This window comes from Numenius arquata, chromosome 4 (genome assembly GCF_964106895.1).
Source record: "Numenius arquata chromosome 4, bNumArq3.hap1.1, whole genome shotgun sequence".
Taxonomy (NCBI): Eukaryota; Metazoa; Chordata; class Aves; order Charadriiformes; family Scolopacidae; genus Numenius; species Numenius arquata.
In genome coordinates, this window is record NC_133579.1 from 19,221,285 (window position 1) to 19,247,447 (window position 26,163).

General features: G+C 40.1%; 1 protein-coding gene across 2 annotated transcripts in view; it reads left to right on the forward strand.

Moving 5' to 3' along the window:
* The first annotated feature begins 252 nt into the window (after positions 1–252).
* TMEM241 (transmembrane protein 241) overlaps positions 253–26,163 on the forward strand; it is a 57,937-nt gene continuing 32,026 nt past the window's right edge. Inside the window, exons 1-10 of one of the 2 annotated variants that reach the window (XM_074146605.1) lie at positions 253–405; positions 2,762–2,808; positions 5,443–5,520; positions 9,780–9,861; positions 13,047–13,124; positions 14,561–14,586; positions 16,020–16,071; positions 17,338–17,386; positions 19,385–19,430; positions 20,427–20,462. In XM_074146605.1, the coding sequence (XP_074002706.1) occupies positions 334–405; positions 2,762–2,808; positions 5,443–5,520; positions 9,780–9,861; positions 13,047–13,124; positions 14,561–14,586; positions 16,020–16,071; positions 17,338–17,386; positions 19,385–19,430; positions 20,427–20,462 (566 nt within the window). In that variant the 5' untranslated portion in view covers positions 253–333. The remainder of the gene's footprint in view (positions 406–2,761; positions 2,809–5,442; positions 5,521–9,779; positions 9,862–13,046; positions 13,125–14,560; positions 14,587–16,019; positions 16,072–17,337; positions 17,387–19,384; positions 19,431–20,426; positions 20,463–26,163) is intronic. The other variant, XM_074146606.1, reaches the window with a different exon arrangement.

The window sequence follows — 26,163 nt, forward strand, 5'->3', positions numbered from 1 at the left end:
TCCTCTTTATGTTGGGAACCCTGCAGCTGGACTCAGTCCTCCAGGTGGGCTCCCACCAGATCAGGGTAGAGGGGCAGAATCACCTCCCTCGACCCGCTGGCCACGCTTCTTTTCCTGCCGCCCAAGTTGCGGTTGGCCTTCTGGGCTGGGAGCCCACCTTGCCGGCTCATTCCCAGCTTGTGACCCACCGGTGACGGCCCTGTCACGGCCCTTTAAGGAGGCGGCGCCCGGCGGCGGGGCCCGGTGCCCATTGGCGCGGCGGCGGCGCCACGTCTCGCTGCCATGGCGGCCGCCGGCCGGGCCCGCGCAGCCGGGCGGCGGCGGTGGTGACAGATGTATCTGAAGAGGCCGGCGGGCGGCCTCGCCTTCTGCCTCTTCTACCTGGCCTCCTGCTTCACCAACAAGGTGAGGGCGGCCGCGGGGCCACCTCAGCACCGCAAAGAGGGGGGCGCTGTGGGGTTGATCCGCGGTAACAGGAGGCGAGGGGGGGGCGGGCCGCGCCTGAAGGGGCGAAGTGAGTGCAGGGACCCAAGAGGAGGAAGAGGAGGAGGAGGAGGAGGAGGAGGAGGAGGAGGAGGAGGAGGAGGGACGGTGACCTCCGCTTCCCCTGTCCTGCTCAGGGAGAGCCGTCGGGTCAGCCCCTCCCAGGGGTAAGGCTACCACACCAGGGGTAAAAAAAAAACCCTTGGCATTTCAGCCCAAAAGCCCGCCGGCGCCCGTCCCCCCGTGCCCTCCTCACCGAGGAGATAGCCGTCTTCTCCCACGGGTCGCGCTTCTCTCAGTGTGCCGTGTCTTTGCCCTTTCCATGGCATGTATGTTCCAATACCGGCATATTTATACCCAGTAAAGGGGTAACCGCATGATTCGAATGAGTGAAATGTTAGTTATAGAGCCAGAAATTACGCTGCTTTGAAAGCATCAGTGATGCTGAATGTATTTTATTTTTCAGTATCTAGCAACCACCGAATGCACAGTGGTTTCCAAAAGACCTGTGAACTAGAAAAATAATACCAAATATCCAAGGGAAAACTCTGAAATATTCAAAGCATTATAGTAGTGGTGAAACAAATATTAACTTCCACGGACCTTTTGACAGTTTAATTAGCCTGCAAACTGAGGACAAGAAGTCTTGTTTTCCCCTTTATTGGTAATGCTAAAATGTCTACGCAGAAGGATAAGTAGGCTGAAGATGTGAATTGTGAATAAAATTGTATAGTTTAAACATAGTTTGAAGTATCTTGTTCACTCAGGGAGGAGGAAGTAGAGTAACTACTCCTTGCTGTCCCATTTATTAGAGAGTGTGTCCGTGTTTCTGGTGCAGATTTCTGAAAGAAAAGATGTTTTTGAAGCAACTAGGGTATGGATTTCCAGAAGGAGAGTTAGAGAAAAGCAGCATTTTGGAGGTGAAAATGAAATCTCTTCTCAGCATTGGCTACTGGTTTCTGTTCCAAGGTGCAGTTGCCATTAAGGATACTCAGAAGTAGGCTGAAGTCCAGACATGAAGCAAAGTTTGTAGGGAGAGATAATACCTTTGATTTGACAGACTGCTGGGAGCAGTGATTAGTTAAACAGAAATGGGCTAGCAGAGCTGCCAGATTGTGTCATGCATTGGAAAAGGTGCTTAACTACACTTGAGGGGAAGATGGAAAGACTTTGACATAGGGCCTCCATTTTCAAACCTGAATGTAGGCTTTAGTGTATAAATAACCAGAATATAGACCTTTTAGTTGTTGCAGGTAGTATGTAAATGCAAGTGGGGGTAAGGGCATGTGCAGGTATATTGTCCTGATTTAAAACCCACGTGGCAGTTCCAATAAATGTATGTGTGACATGATCATTTGTGAATTAACATGCTTTGTCGTGATGCCAGCTTCTATTTGTCCCTGTATATTGATGCCAGCTTCTTAGCAACAGCCCTCACACCTAAAACCTGAACCTTGCAATTTGCTCAGCACAGTTTCCTCTCTGTTGAAAGCTTTCAATTTCTCCTTTTGCCATTGCCAACTTCTGCTGGCTCCTGGAAGGAATGGCAAGTGCCTTTCCTTTCCTCTGAGGAAGCTTCAGTCATTCTTCTCCTTTGCAGAAATAGTACTGATATGCTTCATTATGGAAGTTGTTAGATCCTGATATACACATCATAAAGCATATGCATTTCTGCCTTATCTTTGCTTATATACATATCTAGTGGGAAAAGACACTAGCATCCAAACAAGCAGAAGCAACGACACAGAGGCTTTGCTTTTTTCCCCCATATACTACGTCTCCAAAGGGCTTTATGGATTGCCTAATATTTTACACAAAATGGAGTGTGAACAAAATGTTAAGTCTGTAAGATGAATTAATCATCAGGAGACAATTCAGTTGAGATTATTGGGCTTGATTCTGCTAAAGATTGCCTCTGTGGTATGATATGATTTTAATTGACAAGTGTTTATGTCTTTTAGTTCCTGTTAATCCTTTTCCTATTCAGTGTGATGCATGAAGTGTGCTCAGAAAGTGAAAGAGCAGTTCAGAAGGTGGCCTCCTCTCCATCCTTCAGTGTGTCCACTCCATACCTCACGTACTTTAGTGTCTGCTACCTTCCACAGCGACTGGGCAGCGTCCAGCAGTTCTGGCACGGGAAGAGAAATTACTGAAAACTTTTTTTTGTCTTTTTGTTTTTCTTTACTTTGGTAGAAACATTTTGTGTTTTGTTGCTCTCATGATTGTTTGTTAATGTTGTAGGTGTTTGATGTCCATTAATTTGGTATTTGTTTTCCAGTATGTCCTGTCTGTCCTGAAATTTACCTACCCTACCCTTTTTCAAGGGTAAGTACTGTTTTAAGAATACAACTGTTTGAAAAATTACTTAAATCAGTAAATGTCCTGCTGTTCCATGCTGAAGCTAACTTTAGTACCTGTTGTCGTTACTGGTTTTTGCTGTCTAGAGAACATATATAGAGAACATGAATAGAGAACATGAAGCCTTAGTAAAACATTCATTAATGTGTCTTGGTTAATTTTTAACATCATGATGGTGATGTAATTAAGATATATAGACTCCATCATTTCTCATTTTTCTGAGTGTCTTATGCTTCAGCATAGAAAAGTAGCAATTATAGTACAGTCTGTCTTCTTTGGAAATGGCAGTCATGGATAATGTGCAGTTGTGGTGTATTCTGTTGCTATGCTAATGAAAACCAACCTTAAACCCATGTTTAGGCATACACAAATACCATGTTGCTTATTGTCATGCTTAGCTGTTGTTGTAACTCTGTATCACAAGTCACTATCATATCTTAATGATTGCAATGAGAATTTTAATATTTTTGTCAAATATCCATATATACCACCAGTGCTGTTAATAATTCATGAGACACATAGTGAAAATCTGGCCTCTTAGAGTCAAGACTTCCCCCATGTGTTCTTTTGAGAGAATGGTAAAGTCTGTAGACACTGTGTATCTTTAATTCCTTTACTGCTGCACATCAGGCAAAAATATAAGCCATGCTGTGCAGCCCCAGGACTGCAATCAACTCTAGGAATAATTGCCTTGGGAATCTCTATTTTCTTTGAGTGTACTCAGCTCTATTAAATATGCAACAAACGCTTTCTTCAGTTCTGACACACACACACACAGAGCTTGTCTCTTGGACAAGGCTTTTATCATATGGGGAAAGGGTTTTAGGTAATGTATGTAAAATACAAGTGTGATAAATCAACAGTAAAAAAGCATATCTCAGTGGCACGCAACTGCCTTATGGTATCTGTGTCACCACAGTTACTTCCTTTTTCTATTATTTTGAAATGCATCTGGGCATCTTAATATTTTTCCATAAGTTCTGGTTTTTAAAGGTGACCTTTCCTTGAAAATTATGAAGTGGCTCAGATGGGCTTTCATTTAGAGGTATGGCAGATGAACAAAGGAGCAAATAACACTCAAAAGAGTGTTATTCTCAGTTCACGCTGTTATTGTTTGTTGTCATTGGTTTTGTTCCCAATATAATCTAAGACTATATTGCATTGAGCTAAGCGCGTGGGACTGTTACTAACTCCAACTTTTGTCCTTAAAACCTGAGACAAGAGGAAATTCTTCACAATAAAGTTGATGGGAATTCATTGCTGGCTTGGAACAGAGCACGATCAAGCCTGCAGCAAGCATCAGGGATACCTGCCTTTTAATCTTTCATATGCTCCTCATTTAAAAAAGGTGAAGTGAGCTGTGATAGTAGCATTGAGTATTCATCATACCCCTGTGGACAGTGAGCTCGCTCTTCTCTGACACTGTCCGACTGTATGTAATACTGCATAGAGTGAATATTTATTTATTTGCATATGTGTGAGAGGGATTTTAAATAATTGCTTAAATGCATTGCAATGAATGGGAATAATAAATAAAATCACCTCTCTGTTACAGAAGTTAACGTCATTTAACACTGTAGTACAATATCTCTGTCTGAACTATGCTAGATGTTCAAGGATATTCATCGAAGAAACATGAAAAACTTCTCTGAAAACCACTAGCTTAAGGAAGAAGGAAGCTAGTAACATTTTAAAGCTTAAAAAAAATCAGTGTGCATCACAACTAACTTTAAGTTATCTGCAAGCACTTCTAAGGTCTCACATACTATTTCCATACTAGATTGAGGAAGACCTTTATGGTAGGGTAAGTCATTAGATAGGTAAGTCAATGCAGAATATATGTAATTGTTTTATACCTTTTTGATGAGAAACCCGCAGTATTGTGGTTTGTATGCAAGGTTATCTGTCTGTAAAGAAGTTTTCTCTAGAGGCTCTGAATCACGGGCTTATGCAGCATAACGATGTTACTGTTGATGACGCTTCACTTGGTGCTTGCTACACAAGATGCGGTGGGGGCGGAGGGAAGCAGTCTGAATTTGAGGGAGTTTGTACTCTAAGTCTAGCTCCATGGGAAGTCACAGAGCTAACGTTTGAAGCTACTAGGACTGCACACATCATCCTCGGGCCTTACTACTTCAGCTTAAGCGAGTTTTTAAATTCTGAAATCATGTTTATTTGTTCTAAAAATAACAGTTTATGTATGAAAAGATATTCATCTCTCGTCACAAACCTTGCCTCACTTGAATCTTCAGATCATCACAGCTGTTACATCACTATTATTATTGTAAACATTGTGTGGGATACAGTGGGGATTCAGTAACATGATTAAGGTAATTGTGCTAGATGAAAATTCACCATCTAGCACAAAAGCCATTTGAAACAGAAGCTGGAAGAAAGAAAGTGTTAGAAATTATGGAGGAAATGAAGGCCCACAAAAATGAAATATTCAGGGAGGAATAGTGGCATCCCTGGTAACCTGGAGAAACGGTATATAACTAGAGTCATGGGTGAGCTGTGCAAAATTCTGTGGATTCTAAGGTCATGCTCCACGTGGTTAAAAAGGACAAACAATTCAGAGGTGTTGTTTTGTTTCTATTTTAGGTGGCAGACATTAGTGGGTGGACTTCTGCTTCATGTCTCCTGGAAGCTGGGATGGGTGGAGATAAACTTGTGTTCAAGGTACTGTGGGTTTTTCAGTATCTGCTAAATACTTATTTTCTGTAGCTGGGTTATGACATAGTTATGTTGGTTGTGGAAATTACTAACTTGCTAAAACAGAAGTCAGTGTGTGTTTGTATGTGTTCTGCTTCACAAGTGTAGGAGAGATCTTGTGTTTTAGTCTAATGAATATTCAATGACACACACTTCAACTGATCACTAATGTAAAGTGGATTCAATTCAACCTTGATAAGACAATCAAAAAAGCATAGCCATTAATGAAAACTGTAAGGATAATTTATCCAACCGTCTGTTCACATCTCTTCCCTGGATTATTTTATGGTATTATAAGAGAAACCTTGATAACGTTAGTTAAGAGCATTGACACATGCTTCCCCAAAACCTCTGTGCAGTGAAGTCAACAAATGTGATTCTTTTTTCTCTGAGAAGTGTGTCCCATAAATGGGAGTAATTCACCCTTGCATAACGCTAGCATTTATAACTGCCCAGCAAGAGCAGCCATTGCAGTACCCGATTGATATAATAATCGAACTCCAAATTAAAAGGTCCTTTGTAGACAAAGATCATCTGCTTGAACTGAGTGTGATGGCAACTTGGTAGAGTTGTCCAGTATACTGTACTCTGCTCAGGTGGATCCATTCTGTGATAGGGAATGTGGCATATCTTTTTTATGAAGCTGGGGGAGATTGGACTAGATGATTGCTAGACTTCCCTTATGATGCAACTTTTTTTCATTGATTCTATATTAGCAAGTGACAACTGATGAATTTTCTGTTTGGATTTCAAACACTTGGCTTACAAAACTGAATCTCCTCATTTGGAATGAAATCCTGCGTGTATGTCAGAAGAACCAGGCTAAGTTCTGTTGTCATGTCCATGCAAGTGACTACATCAGCACTGAAACTTAAGTGAAGTTGTAAATGGAAACAGAATTCAACTTCCTATCTTTTATCTGCAGTGTAGGCAAACAAGGATATTGGTGTAAAAGCTGTCAATTATAAAGGTAGAGGCAGGATTAAGGTCCAAACCTTGCTTTAGTGGCAGCTACTGATACATATATTATCAAATGTATATTGCTTGTGTAGATTTTGTCTTCACAGAACAGTCTAAAGGACAAAGGAATACAGCCATCAATAATGTCCTTTTTAGTTCAACTTTTCGTTACTAGATGGTTACTTTTCCTTTAAATTGCAAAATTAAAGAAGTTGAATCTTTTTTTCCAGCAAGGAATATATATTTTAATTTTTTCAATACTTGGAAGACATTAAAGAAATTACTGGACGAGAACCATTTTCTGCTGTTTAAAAGGTTGTTTTTATCTAAGAAAAGTTTTGGTGAAAACTTAGTTCGTGTTTTGACGATGGAAACTTCAGGCCACTAGATGTCAGCACACTATAGGAAAAGGGAATAAAATACATCTTGAGAAGCCTCTTCATTAGTTTAGCTAATACAGAACGCCTGTTCTGGAATAGACTAAATGAAATTACCAGAATTAATTGAAATGTTTTGGCTATAATTCTGCCAAGTACCTTAAGCATGAGTTTAAATCTGTCTTTCTTCAGAAGGATTAGGGACATGCTTTACTGAACTGGATTTGTAGTGTTTATCTCTTGTATTAAAAGCAAAGCAAAACAAAACAAAAAAATACCCCAACCAAAACCCCCCAAAACCCAACCAAACAAAAAACTCCCCAACAAACATAATGTCTCAGATCTTGTGTCTATCACTTCCTCTCAAGCTCTTTTCCCCTCCAAAGGTGAGGTCATTTCCCTCTTCTCTTACGGAATATTGGTCTTTGAATCTACCTGTTTTTTATTTTCTTTGGTGCATACATAGGATACTTAACAATATCATACCCAGTCCCCAATCTTGTCATGCTTCAAGTAATAAGCTGCTACCCATTTATTTGTTTATTTCCACAAAGTCTTAGTATTTCTGTCATGTGGACTGATCTCTCATGCTTTCTGAGACAGTTCAGGTTGTCCCAAAGTGTCTTGGCAGAATTATTCTATTACATAGAGATCATCGCCCTTTGTCTAAATTCAGGAATACTTGCTTCACAATAAAACCCAAATAAAAACGTGTTACTCTGAGTAGTTTCTCTTAGGCTTTGTGAATGTCCTGTTTTTCATCTGCTTCCCCCATCCAGTACTCCCAGCTGTAAGGGACTTTGTCACTTTGTCATCACTGCTTCTAAAGGATGAATGGTGACCGTCTGCAAAACTCATATGCAAAGCCAGGGCTCTGTGGAGCACAGGGGATTATGTGCAGCATCTGCATAATGTTTCTAGTGCTGCGATCTGCCACCCAGCTTCTGTCTAAGCCTTGTAGGCACAGAAGTCTGATGTGTTCTGGTTGGCATTTGTTGTAGGGCTGAATTTTCCCCACAGCTAAGCAGCAGCTCAGAGCCTTGCCTTAGACTGAAGCTTCAAAGTGTGGTTTAGGGGAAGCTACCCTGTGACTTTAGTGGGCTTTGGAACTAGCCCTACAACGACAAGCTCATCACTGAGCTTTCCTGTTTCGCATGTACATCACTGTGTTGCCAACATAAGAAGCTACTAATTGGTTTACATACAAGACAGATTGTTGATGCTGACACGTTACACCAAACATCCATGCATTCTTTTTCAGTCCTGAAATTCCCAATTGACAAGCATAAAATTTTACCCTTACATCATGGAAAAAGCATCTGAAGTCCTTTTCCATTGCACTTTGCAGTACTGCTTTGGAGATGAAGATATATTTGGGATTCCTGGAATTTAGTGGTGGGGAACATGAAAAAGTGTTATGTTCTAGTCTTCGTTGTGTCTTCCTTTCATCTTCCCAGCCCTCCTTTCTTTTCTTCCCTCCCCATTTCTTCCATTTGTTTCAGTTCCAATAGGGTGGCGGTACTTTTGTTGGTGTCTGATTGAACTCATTGGTAATGAGGTATGACAGTTTTAGACCCTGGTCTTGGTGAGATTCCAGTCAAAGTCAATAACCTTAAAAGGAACAATGTTTTTATACAAAATGATGGTGACTACCCCCAAAACCAGAGCAAATATTTATGCCAGTGAAAGGATCTACAGATTACTCTATTTTCATTACCCTGGGGTTTTGATCAAGTATAATAGAAAATCATGTATAAAAAAAAAAAAAAAAGAGGAAATATGATGTTTAGATTTTTTTCTTTGTCTGCGTTTACATGAACCTCCAAGCATGTTTTATCTTCATTCAGACTGTTCTGATGTCAACGTTTAGTGGTCTATTTTTCTTGTGTTCTCTTAAGTATAGTAGTGTAATAGAACCTATAATTATGTTTTAATTCTTACATGCTAGTTGGAAGTGTAATCCAAAATAAGGAACTACAAGCAGTTTGGTTTCCTTTTGAGAACCAGCATTATGCAGTAACATTTTCTTGACTTTAGTTTAAAGCTTGGGAAAAGTGAATGAGGGTAGCAGTGCCTTTGGTCCTGGGAAGCCTTTGGATCAGGCCTTTAGATCACTTTAGATCCTTTCCTCCCTTGCTCAAAATCTTACATTATTCTCTCTGAAATTTACCACCTACCTGATCCCTTTTTCCCTTAAGTAGCAAGATCAAAAAAGGAAAAGTGCAAATTCTGAAGCCCCTTCTCAGAACTGAAACCTGACCTAACCGTGGCTAAAAAAAATATCAGATCAATCTGTGATGACTTCATTCCTCCATTAGCTGTCAAACTGCCTCTAGGAGTTTGGCTTAGTCAAAGGAGTATCATTAGGAAATCTCAAGAGACAGGCTCCCACAGAGACGATCTGATCTTTAGGAAGAATCTCTTTGTAAATCTGGCTGAGAAATGAATGTGTGGGTGGGCAAGTGTATTTGTACATAGTGAAAATGTGTGCTGTCTGTGCAAGTACGCCATTTTATGCCTTTGTTTGTCAGTTTTCCTTCCTTTTACAGTGCATCAAGAGATTAGTTGAAATTTCTCTCCCTTAAAACCAATAGGAATAATTGCCTTGAAACAAACAATTTTTCAGGGAGAGGAGGCCAGGAAAGAGTATAAGAAAGAAAATGTATCTGTAGATAGCTCCTATCTGGGTTTATATTTATATTAATTTCTGTCTCAGACTTCTTTACTACATGGGAAGAATACTGAACAATCAGACAATGAATTTATTATGCACACCTTTGAAAAATATGTGTACATATATATGTATTATTATATTCCTTGCAAGGAGCTGTTGCTGACTGTATGTAAACAGAATGTGGTGAAGTAATGGGATTTTAATTGTTTTCACAGGTCTGAAATCCTGTCATGGCTTCCTGCTTCAGTACTGTTTGTTGGCATTATTTATGCTGGCTCTAGGGCACTATCTAGATTGGTAAGAAACACCTAAGTAGAAGTCAGTTCTTTATTACCTCTATGAGCAAAGAAAATTGCCTTCAAACAAGGTGTTTAATGCTGTTCCTGGGCTGGGGGAAAAGAAGGAAGGAGAGATTTAAATAATATTTGGATTGTTAATGGTGCTAGAGCAGCAGTCCAATCCTACGAAGCATTTTGCAGAACAGATCCTCAGTGGTCTGAAATGTGCAAGTAGGGAAGAAGCTGAAGAAGTTACTAGCTGTAACTTTGAAAAAGGGGGAATGGGGCTGTGGGATCTGTGGGAAATCCTTCCAGGAAAAGGATGAAGACCATTTCAGTAAGAGGCTTCTGATGCTTTGCAGGATTTGAAAAAATAAATTGAAAGTTGGAAAGAGATTATGGGAAGGGTTAGATTAATCAGTTTTATGATCTGTTTGAATCACAGTAACCTACCAAATGTTTAGAGGATCTCAAATCTGCTTTCATTAAAGTTGAATGCTTTTTACTTAAATGATATGGTCTTTCTTAACAAAACAAATAAAAAAAAAGCAGCTACATGAATTTTTAAAAAACAGCAATGTTTTACTGCTATCACAGACTCTGCAAGGCCAGATTCTGCACTAGTTCCCTTCTGCATTCTGTCAATGCATCTTCATCTAACTCCAGAGCCAGCTTGCGTCTGCCAGCTCCTAAAGCCCAAGAAGGATCAAAAGGGAATTTTTGACAAGGTTCTGCTTGTAGTGATCCCTTGAATGTCCCAGTGGAGAGGTAGGGCAGAAAAGGGCAGGAGGTCTCTGTCCTCCCAAACAAGGCTGGGGACCCCTTCTCGGACCCAGGTGATCTTTGGAAAGCACAGGCATGTGCTCAAAAGCCCCAGATTAGTTCTGTCTCATGGCAATTGCATTTGTTTCCTCTTGGTTCCTTGTCAAAGCAAGTTCCAATGGGCTTCCCTGGTGTAAACTGAGCAAAGATCCCTAAGGAGAGCCCTGTCTAGGAACAGCAATAAAGCCTTGGCAGCATCATCTTTTCTGTCTGCTCACCTGGGAGGTGGAGGAGGTATGAATCACATCCTCTTTGCTATTTCTTCTTATTTCCTAGTCATCAAGTAAATTACTTTGTTTCCCTCCTGCCCCTGCTCTGGTCATTCAGGAGTGAGATGCACTGGAGCAGCAGAGGGGCCGTGAATGGTTTTGATTTGTATCCCAAACCTTTCTTAAGGAGCATCTCCCATTTCTGAATGGATTTTTCTGGTACTTGAATGGGGATTTAGAGGCCTAATTCTGTGGCCATTTTAGGAGGAAAGACGAAAGGATAAGTAGTCTTAGGCCATAGTTACTATGTAATGCCTTTTACTGGGGCTAAATTCAATCCTCTGTAGAAGCTTTACTTACAATAACTTCGCATACAATAATTTTATGACACAGTAAGAAGGAAAATGGACTATCCCAAGCTCATACCTGAATTGGCTCACCTCAGCAGTGTATTTGAATTAAGTTGGTTTATTTCTAAAGCAGAAATGACAGCACTTTTTTGATCAAAGCCAAGGAGACCCACTTTCAAACACTCCTGTGTACTGGCAGGCCTACAATCTTAATCTCTGTTTGTGACCTCTCCCTAGAGGTCCTGGCAGTCTCCCCTGCCCAGGAGTTAAGGGCTAGAACTGGAGGAGGGCTGCTTAGCTCTGGACTGTGATGCATTAACAAAAGTATGCAAAGCTGTGAGGGGAGGTTTGTACAGAGTCTATTCACCCTGCCTGCCCAACCAGTAAACCTTTCTTTTCGTAAGCATTAAGCCCACTCACAAATTTAAGAAATACTCACATCAAAGACCATAGACATATGGAGAAGGTTAACTGGGCTAGGCAAACTGGAGCCATTGTTGGCTCCAAAACATATTTGGAAGGGCCAAAAGCTGGGGGGGGGGGGAAGAAAAACCCAATAAATCGGCTTCACAAAAGGAAGAATGTAAATTCTGCTGTCAGCTTTCCTTGTGTATGGTTATTTCTTGTATTTCCTATTATTGTGTCAGGCTCAGGATGCTTGTGTTAGATACTTCTGGTTTTATGTTCTCAGTTGTCCAGCAACAGGGTTGAGAATTGCTTTTCAGAATCAGTGAAGCTAGGGCTGACAACTTCATGCCAGCTGTGTTTGTGTGATTTTCATTCCTTGCTAATTTAGAGGTGTTAAAAGTTATCTTGGTGTAACTGTTGTGTTTATGGATCCACCCAAGTTGTCATGATGACTTAAAATGTTTAATTAGTGATGTTTATCTAGCTTTATGGGGAGGAAAAGAAAAATCCAGAAAATACAGATTTATGACTGTATTAGACTTTACAAAGTCAAATTTGAGAGATATTTGCTGCTTATATCACCTGGTACTTAAAATGCATGGACATCATTGAGAAATTAACTCATTCTCTATTTTTGTGATTTAAATACTATACACAAGTGGGGAAATACTGCTTCCTAAAACTGCCTTAGTCTTTAGATTATCTTAATCAGAGCAGGGAATTGCTTCTGTTTCAGCTGCCTGAGAGACCATGGATCTGATTTGGAGGAAATATTATGAACCACTAATTCTGGCTGGGTTTGCCTGGGGCAATGAGTGTTTGATTCATTATTGTTATCACTGAGGTTTGTTTCTTAATGATTTCATGTTGGGATGGTGTCCAGATACCCCAGTGGGTATAATTTCAACATCACTTGTGTATGAACTATTATGTTTCTACCCTAATTTTGGGCAGCTCTTCCTAGCAGTAACTGAAAACAATCACCTAAAATCATCTTGCTTGTAATTCTGTTGCTAGGAGTCACACTGTATTCTTAGTACCAGTAGACAGAGATGGGAAAACTAATGAGAACTGTTTCCTGTGGAGGCTGCAGATTCTTGAACAGAGAGGCAAAACTAGAGGCAAGAACCCAGACCAAATCTCACTGAGGTAGCTGTGTACAAACAAACCCACTGAGCACTTGAAAGCGGGAGAAGCAGCAAGCAAGGTCTGCGTTTAAAGATGGCCTGTGCCCTGTAATAGTGATGGGTCTAAGTCCCATTTAGGAGATGTGTCAGGGGTTTACAGCTTAAAAAAACAAACCAAAACCCAATATGGCAAACATGTGGGACAGCTGTCCCTAAGAGGAGTGGCCCTTTCTATGCATGTGACTCTTCTGGGTTAATTTGGGCATTTTTGTTCTCTCCCAATGACAGCCAATCCCGGTGTTCCTCACCATGCACAATGCGGCAGAAGTTATAACCTGTGGGTTCCAGAAGTTTGTGCAGAAAGAGGTAATCCATCTATTAATCGATACATTCAAGGTACCTCCTGTGATATATTGCCCTATTTTAGACAGCTAATTTCTTTTAATACAGGCATTAGTGCCATGTGCTTTTCTAGTCTTGCTGTGATAGCTAGTCACTAATGAGACCCAGAGAGAGCTTTGCTGTTCACAAGTATCTGTATTGATGTTTTCTTTTCCCCTTCAGTTGATGAAACACTGCAAATGTGTATCGACAGTTTGATCTGCATTTTTAAAACTGGCTTGGTCCTGCTTGTTTTTTTCCTTTTGAAAATTAATAGCGCCTCTCTCTCATGTCTCATGTAAGAATCTCATTGTTTGAGCTGAGAGGGAGGAGGGCTGGGTCCTTAGACCTAAGCAGTATAATATATCTAGTATTTGATATATTGTATGATTACAGATAGATCACATCTCCACATGAAATGCAGGAAAAACAGTGCATTTCTGGATTTGTTTTGAATGCTTGAGAATCTCTCCCAAGACCTATGGAAGTCAAGAGAGTAATTCCTGTTCTCTTTAGTAAGAGATGGGTTTGTTTCGCACAAACTGCATTGGGGATCCTTCTTTTTAGGATCCTTTCCTTCCTTTTATGAAATGCTTTTCTAATTGACCAGAGAGCTCCTGTGTGAGGTAACACTGGGAAATCATTCATCACAGAGTCATTTCTACAGTGGCCTCTGGCTAGCTGTGGAAGAGATCTTCCTCTCATAACCTCTGTTGTGTATATAGAAAGACAAATAAATGGCCCATGCTTGCTACTCCTAACAAACCGGAGAGGTCACTACGGTTATGCCCAAGGGACATAGCCCTGCGGCACTGTCCTCTGGTTAGTGTCCTTGTCAAAGTGTTTCATATCTTCCTTCTAGTTCACGTGTTTATGTCTCCTCTCTTGGAAGGAGAAGGAACCACTATGGACAAGGATCATGCAAACACGGGTCTTTCTGGGAAGTTTCTGGAGAATAATTTTGGACCAAAGGATTGGGAAACTCTCGTGAGTTTAGACCAAGACTGATTTGGCTGGGATATTACCTAATTAATTAAGAACACTCAATATTTGAGTACATACAATACATACTTTTGGTATAGTTCAAGTTAAGTTTGAGGACCAGGTATAAAGTTAATGTCTGGTATTAGATTTGTCTGCTGGTAAGTAATCTGAAAATATAAATCAAGATGAAATAGGCTAATCTGTAGTCCTGGTTCTTTTTTTCAAATTAATGTTTTTTTCAAATTAATGTTTTAATTTTTCAAATCAATGCAGAGCTCAAACATAAGGGGCTGTTGAATGTTGCTTACTGGATTTTTAATTTGTGTGGTGCAGTAAGACCAGCTGTCATCACTTTCCTGTTTTTGCAGGAGAAAGCACTATTTCATCGTTTTTATTTTGAAATTCTAATTTTTTTAATCATACTTTCTTTTTTACAGCAAACCTCTCATCTGAAAGTCTGTAGGTAAGCTTTTCAAACTGCTCAGCTTCAGATTCAGACTTGTTTTGGCTCCAGCTTCTGTATTTGCTTCAGATAATGGCACACCAAAACAATGAAGAATGTAAGGCACATTCCCGTGGGCGGTGGTTAGCCTAAATTGCAACATAGGAGTAATTAAATATTTTTAAATTTTTTTTTTTTTTTTTAACAATTGCCTAAATAGATACATATTTCCTCCTTATAAAAATAAAAAAAAAGCCAGAAGGCCAGTCTTCCTGAATAACAAAGCAGTGCTTATAAGTATGTTTTTGGAAAGGAGATAAAAATCAGGTTTGAAGTTCCAGTGGGTAATCTTAAATGGTAAGAGAAGGATAATTAGTGTGGTAGAAAATAGCTAAAAATGCCTTTCCTAAGAAAGGAAAGGTGAGTGATATCCAGTTCTGCTAGAATCATTCATATTAAACTACACAACCTACCAGCCCTCGTTGGCCCTAGTTGTTTAGGCTTCAAAAAGGGGATAGAAAGGAAGAAACCGAAGTCAGCCAGTCATGTATTAGAAGTTTCATACATCCCCCCATCTTCATGAAAAATGCATATTTGCTGTCCTCCACATTCTGTAATCTTTTAGCTGTACTTGGAATGGATAATGTTGGGTTATTATTTAGTGTACTTACAGGCACCATCTTCCTTATTTCTTCCTGTTGTTTCCATTATCTGACTTATTGTGACCTTGTTTTCACCACTGGATTATTGTCAAGGATACCAGGTTTTTTATCATCTTTATTCTGTCATTTCCTATGCCTCTAGAGAGCAGGAAAATAAGCTGCAAAAGCAAATGTTTGTTATTATTAACGGCAACAGTCCACAGAAATTCCACATCAGTGTATTCAGTGTGGTCTGTAGAAATACCAACTCAGCCACAGGTTAAGAATTTATTTTGTCGAAGCCAGTGGACTAGGGGAGGACTTGTGCCGTCCTTAAGCCATTTATACTGTAATTCCACTCACTCCCACTTTGGTCTGTGATCTGGAGTTACACCATAACTTCTAATAGACTCACCTCTGCTGGAATTGTTGTAATAAACAATTCACCTTAATGAAAGAAATTTTTGCTAGCCATTCACATCCAGAAACTGGTTGATTTTGGCTTTATGAAGCAGCCTAGTGAAGCCACATGGGAAGTGAAGAATAATATACCCTACCAAAAAACTTGTTTTCATCACTGCTGAGATGTTTCGTGCTGTTTCTCTTCTCACACAACTTTGCTGTGTAAGAGTTATGAAGAATGCCTGATGTAAAAATTTTGGTGGCAGAAATTACTTCTTAAATATGGAATAAAAATTAAACAAATGAAATGTCAGTGTGAAATTGAGTGGAATTGCCTATACTTTGCTGAGAGTACAAATCCAGGTTAGCAGCTTTTGGACTTGTTTGTATTTTTTCTTCTCTTCTCCACAGTGTGCTGTTCCTCCTGGTAGCAGCCGTGTGCCTGCCTTTATGTGACGCACAGGTGAGCTCTGCTTTGTAAAGCAGCTCTCGTTAGACCTTGGTGTTTGACATCTTGTTAGCATATAAGGGATGCGGCTTTTACTTGTAAGCTAGGGTGGGACTCCTGCGAAGGAATTGTAAAATGTTGCCTGTTGCTATGTGGTAGTTTTGATGGTTTTAGTGTGTTTGTATCATGGTAAAACCTCTGAGCAGTGTGGACCTACAGCACTTTGGTGAAGGTGGTGGCTGGGGAAACCACAGTTTAACTTCTTACAGGGCTTAGATCAAATCACTTAGGTTTGCGTTAATTGCACATACTTTCAGGAGGTTCATTAATTAGCTTGTAACCACTCTACATGCTTTCTGAGGCTACCGGAGAAAGAAAGGAGGTACCTCCAGAGAGTGCTCAGTCCAGCAAAGATCTATTTTTTGGAGGAGCTTTTCTCTTTTGGAGAATTAGGAAGGCTGCTTTCTTGTTTTAGATACTTCAGTTAATATCTGAAGTCAGGTAAGATGAATCTGGGGACGTGTCTGGATGCATCTGATCAAATATAGCCATCATAGAATCATAGAATCATAGAATGGTTAGAGTTGGAAGGGACCTTAAAGATCATTGAGTTCCAACCCCCCTGCCATGGGCAGGGACACCTCCACTAGAGCAGGTTGCTCAGAAGCGTTGCACTTGCACTAGCTCCCTTCATAGTCCGTGGTTCAGAGCAGGAACTTCTGGTGTATAATTCGTCTCCCCTGAAAGCAGGTATCTAAAATATGCCAGGTGAATTCCTCTCAAAATGTTGATTTTTCCACCTTGAGTATGAAGAGAGCCTGCCTTGCTCAGAGACAGATGCCTGTTTAAAGCACTCTTTTGGATACTCTGTGGTTGGCTGAAGCCTTGGGGAGAGGGACTGCTTAGCTGCTGCAGGGGACGAGAGGGGAAAGGAGACAAGACAAAAACCTTAGTGATGTTCCTCCGATCCTCTTGCCCCTCCCTGACAGCCAGTGCATGACTAAACAGATTGGGGGCCATATGCTCAGATCTTTTTTAAATGGTGTACATATCTGAAAGAAACAGCTATTCTCACCAAGACTAGCTGAGAGCGGGGATAACAGGCATATGCCAGATCTCTCCGCAGGACAGGAAAAACTTTAGTCTTCCTAATCTTCTTTAGTCATCTTCTCTTTCTTTGTAGCATAGCATAGGTTGCTTTTTGAAGGTAACTGCAGGGAAATAACGGTATGTATGTTTACATGAATGTGCTTTTATTTATGTAGATGTTCTTTATTGCAGTTTGATCCAAACGGTTATTTATGGGCTCTAATTCACTTGATCTGTGTTGGTAAGTAGTTTTCTTTGGAAAAAAATAATTAGGAAGAGTAAATATGTTGGAGAAATCAGCTTTATTACAAAATTACTGATATTTAAGGTTCTTGATGTAAGAAACTCTTGGAAAGAATGAATCAGTAAATATAAGAAATCAGTAAATATAAGAAAGTCCATTCCTTTTATAGCTTTTACATTGAAAACAACAACAGAATAAACTAGATATCGCAGTCTGATAACAGAGGATGAGAAAATGCACATACAATTTTAATCAGCACTAAGCTTTCCTGGGAGTTTTTGATGGTTGCCTACTATGAGATACTTCTTTCTGAGGGGAGAAGAAACATGAAAAAAACAAGCAATAACTTGTAGTTTGAGCTTTATTGCACACACTGATTTTATTTAAAACACTGACAAAAATATTCTAAAATATCATGGAATATGCTCCCAGAGGAAGGATGTTGAAATATTGTGGGGTTTTATGCAATCATATGCATTTTAAAAAAAAATAATTAACAATGAGTTATGTAACCTGTCAGGTTTTCTTTTGTCTTTTTCAAACTAAACATTGATTTGGATAAATCATAATTCTTCCCTGAAAAGCTAGAAACAGTCAGACCCAGAAAGAGGAGTAGTGATTTTTAACTAGGAGATTTGTGTCTTTTGGAGCATTAGGCTGGATAATAAGGGACTTATATTTGGTTCTTAGCTGTTCTATAGACTTAGTGACTCATTCATATGTTGTCTTGTCTACAAATTAGGGATGATTCCTTCTTTATTTTGTGTATTCATACTGTAAAAGTTTCAGGGCAGAGGTAATGTGTTTATATGTATTTGTGCCTAGGGAGATCTAGAGATCCCATTCTAAAATGTTGACATACAAATAAGAAATAGTATAATTTTTTTTCCTTTAGGAAATGTTATATGGGAAACGTTTGCTCATTTAGGTAAAAAGTTAAGGATTTTTCACTTCAAATACTTGTTTGCTCTAACAAGTGATATTATTGCTTTCTCAAAGCCAAGAGGTCTCATTTATAAATCAGTGCATGGAGATGGGAAACTGCATAGAGAGTCTTCAGGAGGCCTCTTCTATGTGCTTGAAACGTGTAGGAAGTGCCAATATAATGTTTATGCTCAGAATATAACTGCTTTCCGTTTCTCTTGGTTTTGAGAGAAAGTTGTTGACATGACTGTTGGGGTCTTTTTGTGTAATAAGATTTCCTATCAACTGACACAGAATGAAGATGCTACAGAAAAGAGCAAACAGATGAACTAACTTACCGCACAGTTAATCAAGACAGAGCATTAGAGAAAGGACATGTTCTACCCTTCAGCTTGTCTAACAGAGGCAGGATTGAGGACATCTATTACATAGTGTTCTACTGGATTTGCTTTTCATGTTCTGATTTTCTTTGTGAATCAAAAAAACCCAAACAACAAAGCCTTGAAGAAAGGGTCTGCAAAAACAGAGCCAGAAGCTGATTTGTTCCTTCCTTGAGTGCTTAAAGCTTTTCCCAGAATAGAAATGGGAGATAACCAAGAGGTGGGTAGGTCAAGAATGTAAAGAACCTGGAGCCCTACAGCTGAGAGAACTCTAAACAGGAAAGACGGCTCAGAGCCAACAGCTGTAGGGGTCTGCTAGATGAACATATCATGGAAGTTGCTCAAAAAAATGGGGTGGGCTGAAGAACCCATTCTGTGACACTTTTCTGTGTGTATTTACACACATATGTACATAAACACACACACACTGCATTTGCAGTGAGCTAGGAGTTGTCTCCAGAAGGACTGGCAGAAACACATAGCATGACAGTACTCTCAGAAGATAACACTTTGAAAACCATTAATTTGAAGTGATAGGTTCATTTTTTTCATGGTTTAGGCATCCTTTGTGCTGTGTTGCTAAACTGTAATTCAGGGGGGTTCTGCGTGTGCTGGTACCACAGCCAGACAAGCCGTTGTTTGTCAGAATGATTGCATGTTATGGCAATTACACATGTCATTTCAATTACAGGGGCTTACAAAGTATTTCACAAGTTATGGAAACCTAGCTCTTTAAGGTAATGTGTTTTCATATTCTTTTAAAAAGAAAGAGATTGCTATCAAAGAGGGTTAGAGACACATCTGTGTAGCAGTCAGGTAAACTGTAGGGATCTCTGCATTATCAGTGTGAGCTGGGCCACTTGGTTAATCATTAATGACTTCTCTTGCAAGAGGAGCCTTATTTACTGTTGATAACAACAGCATGTGGTTAGTGATAGTTATACTGTGAACTTGAACACTGGATTAGTTTTAAACAGTGTGTTATCAAAGGATGATGACTCAATCCTGAAAAAAGAACCCCTAAATTACTGGCAGAGGCTTTAAGAGGAAATGTTAGTTTGTGTTAGCCTTGGTTTGAATCTGTCAGTATCTCCCTTTGTGACACAGTCTCCTAAGTGTTTAGCAGCTGGTGACTTGCCACAGGACTGGAATGGCTGAGTACCTTAAAAACCTTGACACCTTGCACTAATCCCAGGTACATGTTAGAACTTCAGCCAGACAGTAGTTGTTTTGAAAGCAGGTGGCATTACATGTTCGCAGTGTCTATAATCTGCAGTTGGCTGTGTGGATGGAAATGGATATGTTGCCACAGCATATTGTGTGTATGTACATAATACATGCCTGTATAGAATATGCATAAGCTTATTTATTTCAAAGCCATTTTCCATCTCTGTTTAAAGGGTCTAAATTTTAGTCAGTCTCACTTTATCTTCACTTTAAATGAGACTCCCACTGACATAGTAACAACAGAAATAATGTGCAAACGATGTGTAAATTAGTATGCTGACTAATATATTGATAATATTATAATATTAATAGATTATGGTTAGAATGTATATAATTATAATAGAATTTTAGTGTTACTTAATTATAACATTGTGCCATATATTATATACTATTAATATTATGTGATATTACAGTGTTATGATACTACTTAATATACTGATCTCGTATACCGAGTTAATTAACTCCATTACTAAAAGAACACTTTTTTTCTTTCCCTCCTCTCCCAGTGATCTGGAACAACAGTACATCAACTATGTATTCAGGTAAAATGAATAAGCCTTTGATATACTATAGCTGGTTTTATGTGGTATATGTTTTCATTTTCAACTGTGGCTGGTTTATGAAACTTATAGCTACCACTACTTAAATGTATTTCTTTAGCAGGACATTCACTGAAAGAACAGTGCTAAGCTGAATGGCTTAGCAGCTGAATTTTTTGGCTCTGGTTATAGATGGACATGCCAATATACACCTGGGGAGGTAACGAGGTGTTAATTATGAATTTTTTTAATCACTGTGTGCACAAGTGATCTATCATTTCCAGAAATAATATTTACAGAGTAACTCCCTGGCAATACCCCACTTTAGAAAATAGAACTTGTACAAAATTGCCAGAAGGGGAGGTAGCAATTACAGAAGTATGATGTGCAAAGAACATGAGCAGCAACTGATTGTTCAGAGTGCCATTAGTGGGATTGAGTAATTCAAACTTTCAATTGTTTTTCTGATTTGGAGATATAAAAGTGGCTTGTTATCTTGTAGTTAGTGAAAGAGCCTGAGTCACTGACCAGACTCCCCTGCATTTTTTAATTTAAAAAAAAAAAAAAGTCAGTGCTTTCCTCAGAGAGCCATATAAGCCCGAACATTCAGCGTGCATGGCTTTCACTTGATTTTTGTGAGGCTTTATTTGAAGTAAGTCATATAGAGACTTTACTAGATTCTCCTCCATCCATGATCACATCTTGTATATGTTGACCTCTTTCTTGGCATGGTACCTAACATTGTATGGGAACACTATGGAGCACAGATACTAACTTCTAAGAATGAATGGTCAAAAGGAATGAAAGAGAGAGCAGAAGCTAGGAATAAGCACAACAAAAGTGAACTTGTGCATGTCCATTTGATTAGATGGATGCGTGCTCTTGTCTGACCACATTAAAGATCCTTAATAGGAACACATCAGGGACACCAGTGGAGCACAGTTAGTTCACTCCAATTCCCATTTAGCTCGTGAGCATCATCAGTATGGTAATACTGTGTTTCTCCTGTCTTAGTTCAATCAAATCTCCTATTTCCATAAGTAATGCAGGTCTCTGATTTTGCATTTACGTGATTCCAGTGTCTATTCATCACAGTCCTGTGTGTTGACAATATCTGAATATCAGTTTGCTTGAAGTAGGCCCTTGTTTAAGTCGGTTGTTGTTTTCCATCTACTATGAAGTGCAAAGCAAATCAGTTTTGCTCAAAGAAGGTAGTTGTGTTTATTGAAAGTGTTTCAAAGAATTAGTCATGGAACTTGCAAATATGCTGCTGTGAGCAGAAGTAACTCATGAATAAGCTGTAGCTATTCTGTATTGAAGGGACAATCATGAAACAAGCAGTAAAATCAATTGATTTTTCATTTGGTACCTGCCTCACTATGGCTCTCAGTTGTCATTTTAGTTGAAAACTGCATCTGGGCCTGAGCCTTTAAATTCAGATTTTGGCTGAAGGTCTTAATTTTGCAGCTTTGATCGAAAAGTCAGGGCTGGGTTCCTGCTGTGTTAGTTGATGATATCCTTTGAAGTCTGCGAAGTTGTGTCCAGCAGAGAGCAGGAGTTCCACGTTACATGGAAAGTATGACTGTTGATTTTGAGGCTTCTCAAAGGAAGAAACTTCTTGAAACTGTGAGGTGCAGTGGTATGTATTTTAAAACTGTTCTTTAAAAAAAAAAAAAACAAACAACAAAACAACAATGGAATTGCGCAAATTGGAAGATAGCTATTTTAGCATCTGCTTAAAAGCAAAAATATGTTATCAAAGCTTGCAAAGATTGTCACCATTAAGGGGCTTAAATGTCAGTGTAGCTTGTGAGATGATGGTGCAAAGCAATTGCTGGAAAACAGGTGGCTTAGAGGAGGTAGAAACCTGGATGTTTATTTTTTTGGCTTGGATCTGTGGATATCTACATGTCCATGTGTCTATATCTGTATGTATGTATTTATTTCTATGTGTAAGAGAAGCTTGCAGTCCATAGCATTTGGACCTCATCTTGTCTAGGGAAAACAAACAGTACTATTGGCAATGGGATAAGTGACATCTGATTTTTGTTTTGTCATAATAGTGGATGATGTTTGAAAGGGGGTGAAATTTGGCAGGTCTCTCCTTGTTTGTGACCTTCATGACCTGCCACTGCCGTGAAGGTCCTCCAGTGCCTAATGGGGCTGAAATCTTTCTGCTGCAGAGGGCATGTTTGAGAGCTATGTAGAGCTACGTATGTATGTGTACATATAGCTTTATTGCACAAGCTTAATTTCCGTAGAAAACCATCAAAAGTATTCTTAAATTACACTGAATAGAGGGCATTTTACCCTGAACATTCTGTGAATGAGTGCTAACTCCTTACGAGCATTTTCTGGGTCAGAGTTAATGTAAATGTGTGCTTATCTCTGTCAGAGGGTGCCCAGCACTAAATTTTGTGATTTAGGAGGCGTTAAGGTATATGCTGCTGCTTCTTCTCAGGGCTTCTTGAGGACTGTGTCAGCCATGACAGCATCCCAGTTCCACCTCCAGAGCAGGACAGTCTAACACGTACCGGTGGTCTTGTCTGAACAAGCATGATTCTGCGATTTATGAAGGAACTCGCTAGTGCAGTATCAGTGCAACTTCCTCCTCTTAGCACTATTATGAATAAGCATTTATAGCTTCTTATTTCTAATCTAGATCAGGCAGCTGACATGCGGCTGTGCGGGTGAAAGAAAGCAGCTGTGTGGGCACAGCCAGATAGTGTTTAGAATCATAGAATTGTTTAGGTTGGAAAAGGCCCTTAAGATCGAGTCCAACCATAAACCTAACAGTGCCAAGCCCACCACTGAACCATGTCCCTAAGCACCACATCTACACATCTTTTAAATACCTCCAGGGATGGTGACTCAGCCACTTCCCTGGGCAGCCTGTTCCGGTGCTTGATAACTCTTTTGGTGAAGAAGTTTTTCCTAATGTATAGGAAAACACAGGAAAATATATAGGTTTGTTACAATAGAGGCCATTCAAAGCACTTCTGTTCAGTACGAAGCACAGTTGTACTGAGTGTAGAGACTGCCTGGATAGAGCAGATTAAAAATTCTGCCCCAGTGTTAGATGTTAGAATGTACCAGTATGTTAGATTAAATATATATATAGAGAGAGAGAGATTAAAAAGAAACATTAACTGTATTGGCTCTTTTGGACACTTCTGAAGGTGCAACTGAAATTAGCAAGGTCTGCTAACATATGCTGTCCCTACGTACCATGCACTGTTTCTTGTTTTAAAATCTGGAACAATTTGGGAGGGGAGAACGTCTCAAGCAAATGTACATGAACAGGAACTTTACAGAACCAAACAGATCTGAAGAAATATTTGCTGATGTTGAAAGTGTGGTGGTCTTCTCACTTCATCACTTAAGCATGATTATTCAATGGCTTTTAAAAAAGGAGCCAGACCAGGAACAAGTGTTGGAGGGAGAGCAGAGCCATGCTATGCAGAGCAGGGAGGGGTGATGTTGCTTCTCAGTGCCCAACCCCATCCAGTTCATCCATCTCCCTTGTGTTTAAGCATATGGAGCAGGGAGGGGGAGGGAGAGAAGAGGGGAAATGTACTTCTAAGAACCTCCCTCTAATCCTTCTTCTTGTTCCCACTGCCTTTTTTTACTGCAGTATTGTATTTCCCTGCACTCTGACTTCTGCGTTAGTTTTCTACTTCCTAGAGGTATTTCCAGTAATCTTGAATTTTCTTTTATTCCTTTCCAGTCCCCCACTTTTTATTAAGGAGCGAGCCAGATTTCTCTCTCCCCGCGCACTTCCCCCCCCCCCCCCCCAGCTAGCTGGAAGTGGGGTGTGGGTATTAATGGTTACCTGGCATGTAATGTGTCTTAGAAGTGAGTCACGGCTCATCTTGGGCTTTCTCCTATTCTGAGGCAGGTAGTTGTGGAGAACCTGGAAGAAAATTTCAGTACATCCCAATATCTGTCACCGCCTGGTATTTGTTCACCAGGACGTGCCAGATAGCCGAGCAGTCACTGGAGAGGAGAAAACAAAGACTTGTAGAGGGAGAGTTTCAAATGGTGAATAAATGGCACTGACAAAGGTATGAGGTAAAGGCTCGATTCTGTGCAGCTGAACTACATCTAACTTCTGGAAGAGCTGCTAATCTGTCACTTTTGTGAATTAAAAAAGCTGCAGTAGTTTTTCTGCAATAAAGAAGGGCAGCTTTGCAGGCATGTTTTGCTGTTCTTGCTGACAAAACCTCTTTTTAGCCGGGAAGAAAACCACGGGTAACCCAGCCCTCACTATGGAGTACAGGGGAAAGAGAGGAGCAGCGAAATCTGGCACAGGGATTTTGGTTTTGCTGCAGCCTGATGTCCAGGCTGTCCTGCTGGAAAGCTCTGAATCCCTAATCTGGTTTTACAGCATCATCATTTCTTTTCTCCTGATGTTCTGTTCAGAGCAGAGCTACGGGACAGCTTTAATGCCATCTAACCCATGTGCCTTAACCTGCCCCGCGCTTCACAAAGAAGGTTTTGCTTTCCTTCTGTGTTTTCTTTGGATAAAGGCCTGGGATGTCTGGTAGGGTTATCAATTCCTCTTGGTTGCAGAAGGAAATTTCTCTCTAAGCATTTCCCAATCTCACTGTTTTTTGTTTAAAAATTAATAATGCAAAAAGCAAAAGTGGAGAAACACGGCTTAGTCATAATTGTCATCACTTTTGATACAGTTTCACTTGCCCTGCCAGTCTCCTGTTTTCTCTGTTATTCAGTCAAAAGCAGTAGGCCTTCGTTTCCTTTTCTCTCTTTACCAGGAAACTGAGGAATTAGACCTGTTTATTGTGAATTCTTCTTGTTGTCCCATGCAGGGAGAGCATGTGGGGAGGGGAGGAGGGGCGGGAGGGAATTGCCTACTGTAAGTGATCTGCTTTGCCTTGTTTAATATCTTTGTGACAACCACATCTATTTAAAACATGTATAAATGTTGACAATGTGAACATACTGTACCAGCTGATGCCTTTCAAAGACATTGTATAAAACATTAAGCCTAAAATACCCACCTTCCTGTCACTCATGGATCGTTTCCTCTTTCAGCCCGTTGTCTTCCGCGGCTGGTTTCAGTGACAAGCTTCTCCCCGAGGCTTCCCTGGCCCCGGGATTTCCATGCTCTTTGCAGTTCCTTTTGCTACCCGTGTCTCTATGAATGATGCTGGGATTCATGCTGCAGGCAGGCCACTGAACGCAGTAGCCTGGTGGCTCACGTAGAGAACTGCTGAGAGAGAGCAGGCTTGGACACAGTAGCTGTGTTAACCCTGGAAACAGGAGTTGGCCTGGTATAAGCACCATGCTGATGACACTGTACTGCTGCAGGTACTGGAGGTAGCTCATTTACAGCGAGTTCAGTTTTCTAGCCATAACCTTGTGTGTTGGGAACCACTTCCAGCTTTTTATCTGCCTGAATTTTTCATCGTGCAGGCTTCCATTCCTCTACTGGATGGGCTGGCACTTAACTGCTGTTACTGGGCTCAGTGAACTGTAAGAATCACTGGTAATTAGCCAGGGAAAATAGCCTAGCTTTAGCATTCATAACATTAATGAATGTCTTCTTACCTTTCTAAGTTTCTTTACCTTACCTTTACCTTTCAACCCTTCAAGTTGACTTGATAAGCTTGCTGCTTATCAAGAAGAAAACTCTCCAGATACTCTTTTCTCCTTCTCCCTCTTGTCCTTTGTGCTTGTCATG